Source organism: Schistocerca gregaria, chromosome 1 (genome assembly GCF_023897955.1).
Source record: "Schistocerca gregaria isolate iqSchGreg1 chromosome 1, iqSchGreg1.2, whole genome shotgun sequence".
NCBI lineage: Eukaryota > Metazoa > Arthropoda > Insecta > Orthoptera > Acrididae > Schistocerca > Schistocerca gregaria.
This window is the reverse complement of record NC_064920.1, coordinates 490,358,406-490,374,502: the sequence shown is the minus strand read 5'-3', so window position 1 is coordinate 490,374,502 and position 16,097 is coordinate 490,358,406. Positions and strand designations below refer to the sequence as shown.

Sequence of the window (16,097 nt, the reverse complement as noted above, 5' to 3'; positions counted from 1 at the left end):
TGTGAGGTTTTTGCATCAAGGAAAGATGAAAGAGTACATATAGCTACTACTGGTAACAGTAGCTGTAAAACATACTGAAAACTGAAATTATGCTGCTACCAAGTGTGGCATAGTTTCTGCATTTTTACAAAACTGTTTGATCACAAATCAAATTCACCATCTCCATCATTAAATCAGTGTGTCAGGTGTTACCTTTGCAGGCTGAAAGACTTTAAAAGAAGGAAACAGACATCAGAAAATGGCATTTATTTATGAAAAACAAAATATGCAACAGTCAGGTCCCTGTAACACAACAGCTATACATAGGAGAATTTCAGTTGCCACATGAATCTGTGTTTTCAGTTTGGCAAAAAGCCTTCTTACTCTTCTTGCGATAAGTGCCATGCCTGTGACTAGCAGTACCATTTTGATAGAAAGAAGTATTAAATTTAAAAAGCAAACATTTCTTATAAAGACTGACTTTATACAAAATTAACAGTACTAACTGAATCAATGTTGTCTTTTGATTTTTGCAAGAAGTTGAAATAAGTAATCCTCAGTTCACTGAAGTATGATATTTCCATGTTAACCAAAGACAAAATATGTCACATATATCTAGACTGTTGGTGCCAATACAAAACCATTCATCAAAGCCACAATGCTTCATTGACTCAAACACAATGTGCATGATTTCTTCCATACTTTGTCCTTACTATAGTTAGCCCCTTAAATCCTGAGGTCAGTGACCTGCCCTTCCTTTCTATTCTTCCCCAGTCTGTCCCTAATTCTGCCCCCGAACTAATAGTTCCAAGATCAGTACAGTTCCTCACTTTCTTGTGTCCATTAGCAGTATTAAGAATTTTGCTTCCTGGGGAACAGTAAGTATGGGCTAGTCATTCTGTCTCAAAATGTTAAGTACAATATTTTCCAGCTTAATACAGAACTGTCCTTCACTATGTCCACAAGAAACCTTCACTACCATCATTTGTGTTCTAAACAGTTTTTTCTTGAGAGACAAATACTTTGGTATGTACATAGATACTGTGGTATGTACAGTTAGACTGATAGTTCTTTGGCTCTTTTAATAATACAAGTTAGATTAAAGACACACAAAATGTTTATAATTGACAACAGTGGAACATATGGTACAACCAACAGTAATTCAAGAAAGGTAACATAGAATCCAAAGTTTCTGAAATCAGGACTCTTCCACATCATCTTGTTCTATGTTAAACCCTGTATTAATTTCTTGAGTTAAGAGATTTGAGTGACTTCTCCTTTCACCTACCATCTTTATTTTATATCCTCTTCTTCTCCAATATTTAAAAGAAATGTATCTATCTTTGACCAGTTCAAGACATAGTACAATTATGACACCACTGGTTCTGCCAGGTTCTGCAATTTGTTTAATATTGCCATTTTTATCTATTATTTTATCTATGGCTTTCACTGTTTACTTTTTCTGTTTAATACTTAAAAACGGAAAGTCATTGGTGGAAATACACTAAGGAGTAATGGTAACAACTCAAAACAAGAGTGCAAACATCGTTAAGCTTCCGGATGAATCCCCCTTATGAATTCTCTCTCTCTCTCTCTCTCTCTCTCTCTCTCTCTCTCTCTCTCTCTCTCTCTCTCTCTCACACACACACACACACACACACACACACACACACACCACATTACGCTGGAACTCAACTGGGGTGAGGGGTTTGTGTGTAGAGCGCAAAACACCTGACACAATACCTCACCACAATCAAACCACAATGCCTGCACAATGAAGTTGAAAGGTGAATGTGTTCCGTATTAGCTCTAAAAAGGGATTTGGATTTATCAGGAAATTTAGCTACACTTCAGTCGTTCATGTGCCCCTCAACTGTACAGTAAGTTGTTACCCTTACTCTTTCCACTATACAAAAATGATTCTAATGACTGACAAAACTTCCACATGAAATAGTATATGTACAAATAGAAAAAAATTTAATTACAACTATGTGTGACACCATACAGACTTCATAACAAATATTTCTGAAGGAAAACAAAATTATAAATAATTATAACAAAAGTAGAACTGAATGTGCCCTCTCTACAATACAGTTTGTAGGTTCTTAATACTGAAAATGGATATCAAACCTCTGCAAGAGAGTTAAAATGTTAAGTAAAAGAGTAAGTAAAGCATATCACATTTCAGAAAGTACAGCTTCACCTAACATCAGGTAGCCATTCCTTTCAACTTAAAATTCGATGCCTAAAAGTTTCTTGTTAAAGAAACAAATTATTATTTGACATATATATTTGCACCCATGCCAAATTTTCTCATTTAGGATATCATCATCATATTATTGGTAAACAAGACATACATAAATGCTCTGCCACTTATTCACCATCTGACGATAATTACATAATCCTGTTGCCTCGACACTATGGAATATATTACATCCCCACAATGTACAATGACTCATAATTACTCCATTCACACCAGTAACAAACGCCATTCCTTCTACAAGCAGTCATCAACAAAAACTGCAAACAAAGCTATGCACCGCTTTATTTAAGCATGTATAAATTATTTGCCAGCAGTCCTTGCTTCCAGTCCAAGTGCTTGTTTCAATAAACAAACTACATTCTTGCTGTCCGCAACATTATCTGCAAGAAAATAATTGTTAAGAAAAAATCAAATATAAAGCAAACACATACAAACACATTTTAAATGGTAGCAAATTGTAAGTCACTAGGCACTGTATATTGAGCACCTGTAGCAATAAGTTACAGTAGCTTTGACTTCACAAGAAGGAGTTATTAAAGACACAGATTACACAGAAAATTTTGCTTTTACCTTCACTATTGATCTGTCGTTCCAATGAAAGTTTCTCCTGTGCTATTTGGAGCATTCCTTCTTCAATAGTTCCCTCACTAATTAACCTAATTACTGTCACATCTCTGTAAAAGAAATTGAAATATTAACATACATTTGAGGAAGAATAGTTCTCTTGCGACAAAATAGTACATTTTATATTTCACAACAGAGTGCTGGTATGATGCACAGCTTTGAATGCAACAATTCCAAACAAGGAAAATTATATAATACAAATACAATGGATGGTAGTTCATAACGTTGCTGTCTCAGTCATTACTTATTAACTGGATTGTACCAACATATTTCTGTTGTGCTGCTAATATGCTTTGACACTGTTTGCAATAAATTTACAAATTAAATTATCGTTATGCATGTTGGTAGCATGCTGCTATCACAAGGTGCCATTTCAATACTTTTTCACACTAGCCACCATCTCTTCTGTTACTTTGACACATTTCTGTCTATATAAAGTTTCGAATAACAAAAGAGATTAGTTTTTAAAATAAAATCACTGTCCAAAACTTTCACTGTGGGGAATGCTGTATGTTACTTTCCCCCGTGTCAGTGTAGCAGCTCTCTTCCTAAACTTCTTGTCTTTGAATATCAGCAGAGTTTTCTTTGCAAATCGCAAGTAATGCTCTAAAGACAGCAAATTCTGCCTTTGCTGTATTTCCTACAAAAGCTTTTAAATCATCCCTTCAAAATCTGGCTATATTCTTCTGACAAGAGAATGACCAGACATGTTATGCCAAAACCTGCCACAATTGTTTTTACCGAATTTAGTTATCACCACTTACAATCCTCATGCCACATTTCAGCTGCCTTACGCACTTACTGAACCAAAGCACGGACTTTAGAATGAGAGTTCTTCCATCACTGGAAGGCATTTTACAGATTATTAACAGAGAAATATACTGTGGATAGATCAATGCAGTTTTCAAGTTCAACATTGTGATAATGTCAAAGTTGCAATCACTAGTACATTATCATTCTCTCTCTCTTTAGTTTTCTGAATAAGATTAGTATACATGGCACTCCTCAAAATATACCAATAGTGGGGTGGTCTCCTTCCCAACTCCAGTCTAATTTTGTAAATAAAAGATGGGGAAAGTTGTCTGTCACATACAGGGACACCAAATATCATCCTTAATTTAGGTTTGTGGTGCTCAAATAATGTGTGCTTAGAGCATTGTATCAGCATTTCATATTTCTGCAGCATTTACAACAAATAAAATTAATTTTGCCTTGTATTTATTTTTATACACACCAGGCCAATTTGTAAAACACATTGTGGATAAAAGAGATTGTATTTCTCTATGAATATTAACAATTATGTAAAGGATATACTGCTACTCACTGTAAAGATGACATGTTGAGTTGCAGACAGGCACAACGAAAAGACCGTTACAGAATGAAGGTAGGAGATGAGGTACCAGCAGAAATGAAGCTGTGAGGGTGGGTCGCGAGTCGTGCTCGGGTGGCTCAGTTGGTAGAGCACTTGCCTGCGAAAGGCAAAGGTCCCAAGTTCGAGTCTCGGTTCGGCACACAGTTTTAATCTGCCAGGAAGTTTCAAGACTGTTACACATTAACCTTTCAGCCAAAGCCTTCACCACACGCACGCATGCACACCCACTAGCGATACCTCCCCCCCCCCCCCCCCCCACCCCCCTTCACACACACACACACACACACACACACACACACACACACACACACACACTATGGTTCTTAAACCACTTTGACTAAAAGCATAATGTGTAACAGTCTTTTCAATGTGCCTTTCTGCAACTCAACATCTAATCTTTACGATTAGTAGCAATCTATCCTTTTTATAATCAAAATATCCACGGGTGTACTGCCGGTCTATAGTGTCCAACGGGCACAATATTTCGGTGATCAGAGGGAACTGAGCAGCCATAGCGTACGGATCTCCGTGCCGGCGCGTTCACAGGAGCTCAGTCCATCAGTTCACCTGATGATGGCGACATGTTTGATCGCCGAAATATTGTGCCCGTTGGACACTATAGACCGGCAGTACACCCGTGGATAGTTTGATTATCAAATACGCCGGGAGAAACTCAAGAATCATATCCTTTTTATGATTGTTGATATTCCAACTTTGATTTTCCATTGCTTGGCTACGAATATCAAGTTATGTTTGAATCGTTTGCCATCGGCAACTGACTGGTTAACTCATGAACCAATGGAAGTAGCGACAAGAGAATGCTGTGTTGCACAGTGTGAGAATTCAGGGGCGTACAAACCAGTCAGTTTCAAGCGTGGATACCATTAAAAAAAGTAACACTTCATAATTACTGTTGGCAATTTTAATTTAGATTCTCTGACCCCGAATGTGGACTGCTGTAAACTGTCTCTGATGTTAGTAAACAACTAATTAGATATGGTTTATTACTGTTGACAATTATGCACTGAGATAGATTTTTTAAGAGTAATTACCATAAGTTTGTATTTTTGGAAGTGCTTTACATTTGGAATTATGATTACTTATAGCTTCCTCGCTAACACAACTTACATTAAGATTTCCCATAAATTTTCACTCATTATATTTAACAGTTATTCTGCTCACTGAGAACTGACCTTTCCTGCTGATCAAACCTGGGTAAAAATCATATTATAGTTAACGAAAGTTGCAACTATCTTCGTCAATAAACAGTCAGCATTTTAACTCAACCAGTTTTTGCTAGGATCAGTAATAGATGGCTGTATTCACTCCCTATCACCTACAACTTTCTGTTACTTGTTAATCACGTGTACATACCAGTTGACAGATCAAGCAGGAAAACAGAAAGGAGTACCAAACTCGGAAAAAAAAACAAAAAAAAAAAAAAAAAAAAAAAAGAAGAAGAAGAGCAAAACAGGAAACAGTGCATGGTCCAAAGACAGAAAGTGCAATATTGAGCAGCATCAAAGGCCAATGGCATAATGGTTAAGTGGTCACGGTGTTGGACTAGCAAGCTGGCGAGCTGTGTTCAAACCACCCTAGTGCTAAGTTGTATTGCATTTTTATTTATTTATTTTTTGTTTCACTGTTCGCTGAATTCTAAATTGTGTCTGTGTTGTGGTATAATGTCCATTTGCAACAGTGAGGCAAAGGTAGGGACCCATAATGACCAGTTGATTGTGCATAACTGTTCTGTTAGCAGCCGAAAGGAAGTGGCTTTTGAATGGGAACCACAAACGTTTAATGACAAGGCGACAAGTCAACCAAATTCGCCACTGGAAAACACACCTGGTGTATCATACATAGTGTTAGTGACAGTATGTGTGTCATGTGAAAGGAATCTCTAACTGAAGCACCTAATTTGTTTGCCTGGTGAGTGTGTGAGTGAGATATGCCTCCTTGCTTGATTTAGGTGTTTGTATGAGTGTGAATGTTATCACTCCCACGGAAGTGATAAAAATATAATAGTTTGTCACATAAGCTGCAACAAATAAATAATTTCATAATCACACAATTTCTCTGTGCTCTGTCAAAACACGTGTTTTTACGTTTTTGAGTGGCATTCCATTTTGGAAGTTTTTACTCTTGAATTTCTTTGTTGTAACGTAGTTCACACCCATTTATTTGTGGTTTTCATTTCTGTGAGACATCTATGTCTTATCTCACCTTCTCTCACTATTCATCACATCTACTTGCGACAGTAATGTATTCTTACCACATGTATAGTATGACAACTGCCAAGACTACAGAAAGAGAACAAAAATTTTCAATGACTGAACAGGCAATTCATAATGATGTGAAAAAATAAAAATAAGAAATGGCTTTTGAACACGGCTCATCTGGTTTATGGTCCCACACCGTGTCCACTTAACTACAATGCCACGGTTGTTCAGTTTCTCTTGATATTACACTTAATAAGCTTGGACAGTTCACTGTTTTTATTTTGCATTTTTTTTTACAGGTCAGTACATCTTCTTGTTTTCATGCTTGATTTATGTTCAGTTTTTGAAGGACTATACTCTGGGCCATCTTACCGCTAAATCTGAAGGGGGGTGCGATGGGGAGTTTCCCTTGTCAGGCAATTCCAAACTGTATCACCTAATACAAAAATTAGAGCTGTTGATAAATCCAATGGGACATGAGTTGTTTAGAGTTTATTCTTGATAAGAAGTACATTTTTGAATGAAGAAATATTTTATTGCAACTTGACTAGAATTTTGACAGTGGAAAATGGTCTCCAACAAAATGACATGTAGACTGTGCTGCCAACCTGCACAGAGTGGACAAAACTATAGAAACACCAAAAACATGACACATTACCATGCCAAATACGGTGCAGGAAAACCACTGGTATTCAAAACAGCTTCCAGTTGCCTCAGAATGGATAAATACAGGTGCTATACAGTTAAGGGAATCTTATACCATTCTTCCTGCAAAATGGTAGCAGCTTCAGGGAATGGTAATAACGATGGGGTGGACAGTGATCATGTAATCTTCTCTCCAAAGTACACGACAGAGGATCAATAACACTGAGATATGGTGACTAGTGGCCAGGGGAGTTGTGATAAGTTTACACCCTTGTGCTTCCAAAAACAGTCATGGCAGATACAAGTTGTATGAACAGGGGCCCTGTTGAAACACGCCACCACCACTGGGGATGAAATATTGTACCATGGAATCAACATGATCAGCCAAAACAGTCACAAAATCTTTGGCAGTAATGCAATCTTGCAGAGGAACCATGGGACCAATGGAATACCTAAATATGGCTGCCCAAGAACCCTTGCCATTTTTTTTAGTCTTGAGACATAAATTCAATCAGAAATCTGAAACAGTGTGAAACAAGACTCATCTGACCAAAAGACAGCCATCCACTGCTCCATAGCCCATGTATAATGGCTTTGGCACCACACTTTCTAGTTACAAGCATTTGCATCACTGAGGTGGTGTTTTGGAATTCCAGCATTCCCTGCTTATGGAGCTCCCTTCACGTTGGTTTGGTGTTGACAGGATTCGCAAGTGACACATTCAGTTCTGCAGTGACTTTTGTAGCTGTCACCCTCTTAGTTTTTGCTAAAATTATCTTTAATTACTGACTGACAGATGATGTTTTCCACTCTGCCTGTATACTGTGTAGATCTTTGGCACAGTGCCTCTTGAAACATCAAACACTTCAGACCCTTTGATTGCAGAGGCAGCTCCCACATGAGAACCAACAATTTGCCCATATTCAAATTCACTTAGCTCCAACAATGCATTCACAACTATAGAGAACACTGTTCTGACAATGACTGACACCTGCAACAACTGAGGACATTGCAGAGGTGCCGCTCATGGTCAAATACAACAATTCAACCTGGAGGCTTGGTTAGCACCTGCATTTAGGTTCAAGCATGCAGTTCTCATGGTGTTCCCATATTTTTGTCCATCCCCTGTATAAGGAGTGCCAACTTTAAAAGTTTATGTGGACACACTAATCACGAACTATACAGTGTCTTTTTACCATGGGCTTATAAGTGAGGAACCTTGAGGAAATCAGATCTGCCTCTGATGGAAACCTATAGAATTGCCCACACAGCCTAGGATTTGTTTACGGTGGAAGAAGACATTGTGACGATAGTCATCTCTCTGGCATCAGTCACACGAGATGTAATGGGGGGCCTCACTTGCTCTCCGCAGTCTGGATGACCTTGTAAACGACCACAACTGTGGAAATGGGCCACCACGTCAAGGGCACTACAACTGCTGCACTGTAAACATTGTATCTTTCATATAGCGGAGGCTTCCACACATGTTTTTTGTGTCCTTAGCAATAGGCATATTTCTCTATCTAACATTTCCTCTTCCAGTGCTGAAAACACCATCAGAGACTATAAAGACTCAGACAGCAGTACAGACCTAACCATGCAGTGGGACAAGGTAACCAATGAATATGTTTCTCCAATACTATGGTTTTATCAAGATGCAATCATTATTATAACAGAATTTATAGGGAGAACATAGAACTTAGAAAGAACAAAAACAAATAATCGACTATGAGAAAGACTGAAATTAGACAAGTTATCGGCCTTAGTGCTAAATGAAGCAAACATTGCCAAAACTTCCCCACTAAAACATCCATAATACACAATGGCACAACTCTGCAATCTCAGGCGATATTCTGACAGCGTCACAAACAAACCATTGCATGGTTACCTTGCTTGCTGAGCTTGTTTACTTTTGTGCTGCTGTTTGAGTCTATGTACCATCTGATGGTGGCAACAACACTGGAGGATGAAATGTTAGGCAAAGAAATATTGCTCAAACCACTGCCCATAGAACAAAAACCACTATTGTTTCCTTCGACATTCAAACAGCGCGTTTGTCCATCTGTGTGCAACATGCCCCATGTTCTGACACAGATATGCCCCAGCCAATGGAAGTGTACCAACTGAGTGATGGATGTATGGAGATGCTGGTTTCTCAGAATACAACCTGGCAAATGTATTCATTGGTGAACACTCTGCAAGGTTACTGTAGGATATCCATGCTTATGTGTCCTTGTTAAACCAATCTACTTGCTTAAGTTTAGTGATGTTGCCTTTGCATGCAGCAGAGCAAACCTGTGGACTCATGAACACCATCAGGTGCCCTTGCTAGGAAACGTTTCAGTTCTATTTACAACAAAGTCACTCAGCCAGCAAATTTTATTGTGGTAGCTGACTCCAAAGTGATCAATGTTTTTGGGATAATTCCTCTTCATGCATTTGAATTTAAAATTAATGAAACAGCAAAAAGGAGTCAAATGCAGTGTACACAACTGTTCTTTCATGCAACCATCTGTGACATATCTGAAATGCAAATAGCCGATGGATTTGTATTAAGGAACGACTATGTCGTGGCCTTCACCAGTCAGGAAATAAAGTCTGAAGCACCTCATACATGATCAAACAATTTGTCAAACCTGACTAGGTTTGTTAACTATTTGCCTGTGTGCAACTCAGTCAGATGGGTTTGTGAAATACAGAAGGTGGATGACATGTTTGATACAAATTTTGAGTGGCAGCAGATATGACAAGGTGGCAGACCTTCCTCTGACAAGACTGTGCTAGAATCAGGCATACATGCTGGCCCAGGATTGGTGCAAGTCAGCTCATAAGTGTATAGCTAGTGTGCTACGGGTCTGGTTAATGTGTTAATATTGTGGACTTTTTTTGTCATAGGATGAACTTTGATATAGCATGAACTGAGCTTTGTTTTGGAATACAGGGTACGTTCCGAAAGTAATGCAATTGAATTTCCCGCGCCGCTCCTAGTAGTCGGAGTGGGAGCGGGCCACATGGAGTAGGTGGGGGGGACGCTAAGCTTTGCCGCGAAACCGGTTTCAGTGCTCTCCGAGCTGTGGAAGCGGCAGGACGTCTGTTATTGTAAACCTCTGCGCGCCGACCGTGTCACGGAAAAAATGGAATCGACGATCGAGCAACGTTACACAATTAAGTTTTGTGCTAAACTGAACAAATCTTTTGAGGAGACTAACAAAATGATTCGTGAGGCTTACGGGGACTCTGCTCTGTCCTACTCACAAGTTTCGAGGTGGTTAAAGGCCTTTAAGGAAGGCCGGGAAGAGGTTCATGACGAACAACGCTCTGGGCGGCCGTCAACCAGCAAAACCGACAACAATGTGGCTCGTGTGCGACAACTGTTGGACTCTGACCGTCGATTGAGTATCAGGATGGTTGCCAATGAACTGAACTTGTCGTCTACTGTTGTTTTTCGCATTGTTACTGAAGATTTAGCGATGAGGAAAGTGTGCGCCAAGCTCGTGCCCAAGGTGTTGTCAGACGACGAAAAGACCAACCGAGCGGAAATTTCAAGTGAACTTTTGCAGCGTGTTGAAATTGAACCTGATTATTTGGACAACGTCATCACTGGTGATGAAACCTGGGTTTTTGATTAAGTCAGCCCTGAAAGGAAACCGTTTTTCGTCCAGACGAGATCCAATCCGCCGTGACGAAGACCTTGCGAGAGGTCCCAGAAGAGGCCTTCCAGGGCGCGTACCGGTCATGGCAGAGTCGCTGGAAAAAATGTGTAGAGGCCCAAGGACAGTACTTTGAAGAATTTTAAGTGTTTGTGCAAATCTGTTCAATAAATTACTTTTAAAAAAAATAATTGCATTACTTTCGGAACGCACCCTGTATAGATTTAAGTTAGCTTGCACTTTTTCCAAAGGACATCCTGTATATATCTCTTGCAAGTACTCTCTAGTTTGTGTGCAACTCAGGTTTTTATGAAACAATTGTAGTCAGCATGGAAACATATTGTTGTCTTCTTGTAAAATAAGATCAGTTAGCAGTTAGCACTGTGTAATGTGGAAAATCACAAAAATGTGTCATCTTTGCTATGTTTCTGTCAGTTAGTTGAATGATGATCTGTATATGAAAAACTTGGGATATTTAATTTCTCCCACACTGCAGGTGACAGTGGTATGCCTGGTATACACGTCTGCATGTCCATAGCCTGTCTTGTTTTTTAACCGATGCAATTTCTACACGGCTCAATGATACATTTTAAACAGTACTGAATTAACCAATAATGCTACTTTAACTATTCCAACAAATATATGTTTATTTCAGTCCTGTATGTCACAAATGGTTTCTTGAGTTAATTATGAGGTTACCACTTTGTGTATCTCTGAACACACTTCAGAGCTAGGAGACCTACATTTTTAATGTATCACTTTCTTTTGAATTAAAACTTTGAGAAACAGGAAGACCAGAAACATAATAAGGTATCATTAACTTCATAGAAACACAAGAAAATACTGGACAGAAACAATTTAGGTTTCATTTGGATGTGCACAGCAAAAGAATTGTGAAGTTCACTACAGAGAATAAGCAATGAACAATCAAAATTAAAATTGCCAAGAAACACCTCTTTCAATCTAACAACTTATCAGCCTCTGATAAATAGAAATATTAGTGGGCAACTAAACATTATCAAAGCTGAGAAACTGTGTGAACATGAAATGAATAAATCTCTCCAGAGACTTCAGTTTAAGTGACTTGAAAGTCGCATTTAAGTTCAGCAAATGTCATAAGACTTGATAACATCTCTGTACCACAGTTCTAACATTTCATTATGGTAGAATGAAATAGGTTCTAAACCACTTCACTTCAGTAACTGCCAGATCAAAACTAAATGCCCAGAACATAGTGTAGGGAAAGGTTTACATATTACCCAGGAAAAATTCATGCTATCACAATAGTAGTACAGCAATTTCACAACTGTGTGAAGCACACGAACTATTTGAAAAGAAAAATTTCAACAGACCACCTCCGGAGCTTCAGCAACACCTTACTCACTGCTCAACTGTTGTTCAGATAAGCGAAAAACTGTGTGGCTCAAACACTGAGCATAATTTACGTAGAATAGAATTTAAAAAAATAAAAAATTAACTGGAGCTGTAATGTATAAAAAAGTCAGGTGATACATAGGCTAGTCTGAACATCACAGAACATCAACAGGGAAAAATAAATTTAAAAAAAATCTTCCATTATATGGAACTGAGTGTAGAATGTTACTCTCAGTAACTGTGTAAATAAATTAGAGAAATTTAAAAGAGTAACAAATAGGCTGGAAGTTAGACAAAGGGTGGATTAGTAACTGTGGTGACAGGAAGAACAAGGCTTCTAGTCAGATGATAACAACATTATCAACATAAAATCAAGTTGGAATAACACAGGAATAGATCCAGCACGGAGAGGGGGAAAAGAGAGAAAGAGAGTGAGAGAGAGAGAGAGAGAGAGAGAGAGAGAGAGAGAGAGAGAGAGAGAGAGAGAGAGGGGGGGGGGGGGGGAGGAATGCTTGTTAACTGCTATTATCATTAGTGAACACATCAACATAGCCAAAATAGAGACAAAGCCACACATCACTACAAGTAGGAACAAAGAAATTTCCATTTTTATGAAATGTTGGAAATTTGGGCATTTTCTCATTCCCAATGAAAGTGTTGTAAATTTGAGGATGCTAGTTTACTATTATCACTAACTGATACTTACTAAAACAAAATAGGTTGTTGGAAAGTACTCTAGGGGAGTGTGTTTGACTACTAATCAAAACATCCTGGGTTCAATCCCAACCATTGCTTAAATTTTGAATAAAAATCAGCAGCAATGACTTCTAAAGACTTCAGGCATAAGAAGTAAACCTCATTCTGCCAATGGCCTTGTCAAAGAGGGCAGAAGAGCAGACAAATGTGCAGGGCACTCTCTTGGCCTTTGGCGTAGAAACTGCTCTTAAAAGGCAGAAGAATTAGCAATGATCAACAGCGTGAAGATGCAGAAGGCAATGGAAACCACTGCATCAAAGACACATGCTGTGTTTCCACAGGACTTGTGGCCTGTAATTTTAAAAGTCTCTCCATTGTCAAAAGATTCTATATTAGTCCCACATTTGGATCTTTGGGAGAGGACTGCCAAGTGGGAGGTGAGCATGAGAAAAAGCCAGAATAACCAACAATGGGATAACATTCAACAAGTTGGAGCATGGAATATCAGAAGTTCGAACATAGCAGGAAAGCTAGAAAATCTGAAAAGAAGAAGGCAAAGACTCAAGCTAGGTGTAATAGGGGCCAGTGAAATGAAATGGAAAGAAGGATTTATGGGCAGACAAATGTAAGGTAATATCAACAGTGACTGAAAATGGTATAATGGGAGTAGGAGTCATCATGAATAAGAAAGCTGCGCAGGGAGTGAGCTACTGTGAACAACTTGGTGATAAGGTTGTTCTCATCAGAATCAACAGCAAATGAACAGCGACAATGATAGTTCAAGTATATATGCCAATGTCGCAAGCAGCACATGAAGAGAGAAAGTACGTGAGGTACTGAAAGAGTAATTCAATATGTAAAGGGAGATGAAACTAATAGTCATGGGGGATTGAAATGCCTTTGTAGAGGAAGGAATAGAAGGAGGGGTTATGGATGAATATGGGCTTAACAGTAGGAATGAGAGAGGAGAAAGACGAACTGAGTTCTGCAATAAATGTTAGGGTAGTGAATACTCTGTTCAAGAATCACAAGAGGAGGTGGTGTACTTGGAAAACACCGGGGAAAATACCCTGGGAAGGTTCCAGCTGGATTCCATCACAGTCAGACAGAGAGTCCGAAATCAGATATTGAATTGCAGTGTACTCAGGTATAGATATAGACTCAGATCATGACTCAGTAAAGATAAAGAGTAGAGTGAAGTTTAAGAGAATGATTTGGAAGAAACAGTGAGGAAGCTAGAGAGTACTGAGGAATGATTAGATGTGTTTGAAGTTGGCTAAAGAAGTAGATGTTGCAGTAAAGAACAACAGAGAAGACAGTTCAGTCAAAGAAGGATGGATGTCTCTAAAAATGGCAATAACAGAAGTTGGACAGGGAAAAAGAGGTATAATAAAGGCAACTGCAAAGAAACCTTGGGTAACACATGTAATACTTCAACTGACTGTTGAAAGAAGAAAGTACAAAAATGTTCAGGGAAAGATAAGAAAACAGTAATAAAAGCAGCCAGGGCAAAATGGCTGCAGGAAAGATGTGAAGAAATAAAAAAAGAAATGTTCGACAGGATAACTGATTCAGCACATAAGAAATAAAAACAACCTTTGATGAAATTAAAAGCAAGAGGGGTAACATTAAAAGTGCAATGGAAATTCCACTGTTAATCACAGAAGACGGAACAGACAGATAGAAAGATTACATTGAAGACCTCTATGAGGAGGAGGATTTGACTGATGATGAGATAGACGAAGAAATTGTAGTCAAAATGGATGACATATGAGTTCAGTATTAGAGTCAGAATTTAAAAGAGCTCTGGAAGACTTGAGATCCAGTAAAGCAGAAGGGACATATAACATTACATTAGAATTTCTAAAACCAATGGGAGAAGTGCCAACCAGACTCTTCAAGTTGGCGTGTGGATCCTATGAGAGTGGCAACGTACCATCTGACTTTTGGAAAAATATCATCCACACAATTCTGAAGACAGCAAAGGCACGTAAGTGGGAAAACTATTGCACAATCAGCTTAATAGCTCACACATCCAAGCTGCTGACAAGAATAACATACAAAAGAATGGAAAATAAAACTGAGGATTGGTTAAGATGATGATCAGTTTGGCTTTAGGAAAGGTAAAGCCACCAGAGAGGCAGTTCTGACATTGGACTTGAATGGATGCAAGGCTGAAGAAAAATAATGATGACACACCCATTGGATTCATCGACCTTAAGAAGCATCTGGCAACATAAAATAGTGCAAGGTGTTTGAAATTCTGAGGAAAAGGAACAAATTACTTGGATTTTTAAAAAAGGTGTAAGACAGGGATGCAGACTTTTGCCTCTACTGTTCAATATATTCATTAAAGAAGCAATGACGAAATGACGAAAATAAAAGAAATATTCAAGAGTGCGATAAAAATTCAGGGTGATACGGCTTGCTGATGATATTGCAATCCCCAGTGAATATGAGGAAGAATTATAGAATCTACTGGTTGGTATGAACAATCTAATGAGTACAGAATATGAATCGAGAGAAAACTGGAGAAAGACAAATGAAATGAGTAGTAGCAGAAATGAGAATACTGTAAAACTTGACATCAAAATTGGTGATCATGAGGTAGACAAAGTGAAGGAATTCCGCTACCTTGGAAGCAAAATAACCCATGATGGACGAAGCAAGGAGGGCATAAAAAGCAGACTAGCTCAGGCAAAGATGGCATTTCTGGCCAAGAGAAATCTACTGGCACCAAACACAGGCCTTAATTTGACAAAAAAATTTCTGATAATATATGTTTGGAGCACAGGACTGTATGGTAATGACTTATGAACAGTGGGAAAACTATAACACAATGTATGAGATGTGATGCAAAAGAGGAATGCTGAAAACTAGATAGACTGATATAATAAAGAAATAGGAGGTTCTCTGTAGAAATGGTAAAGTAACGAACATGCAGAAAAAAACTGGCAAGAAGAAGGGACAGAATGATGGGAAACATCATGTATCACAACATCAGGGAATACCTCTATGGTATTAGAGGGTAAAAACTGTAGGAGACAATGGAGACTTGAATAGATCCAATAAATAACTGAGGATGCAGGATAGAAGTGCTACAGTGCTATTATGAGATGATGAGGTTAATGCAGGACAGGAACTTGTGGCAAGCTGCATCAAAACAGCCAGAAGAATGGTGACAAAAAAAGTTGAAATTGGATTTTGACTTTTACAAAGGTATAGGATTTATCAGCTAAACACAAATGACTCAAACGGCTGATCGCAGCCTTGTA

The 16,097-nt window shown here is 38.5% G+C and overlaps 1 protein-coding gene across 4 annotated transcripts in view; it reads right to left on the bottom strand.

The window, feature by feature from the left end:
• Nucleotides 1–231: 231 nt before the first annotated feature.
• LOC126353863 (SWI/SNF-related matrix-associated actin-dependent regulator of chromatin subfamily A containing DEAD/H box 1 homolog) overlaps nucleotides 232–16,097 on the bottom strand; it is a 190,083-nt gene continuing 174,217 nt past the window's right edge. For all 4 annotated transcript variants that reach the window (XM_050003034.1, XM_050003060.1, XM_050003044.1 and 1 more), the window contains exons 16-17: nucleotides 2,813–2,916; nucleotides 232–2,622 (exon numbers count right to left, since the gene is read on the bottom strand). In XM_050003034.1, the coding sequence (XP_049858991.1) occupies nucleotides 2,543–2,622; nucleotides 2,813–2,916 (184 nt within the window). In that variant the 3' untranslated portion in view covers nucleotides 232–2,542. The remainder of the gene's footprint in view (nucleotides 2,623–2,812; nucleotides 2,917–16,097) is intronic.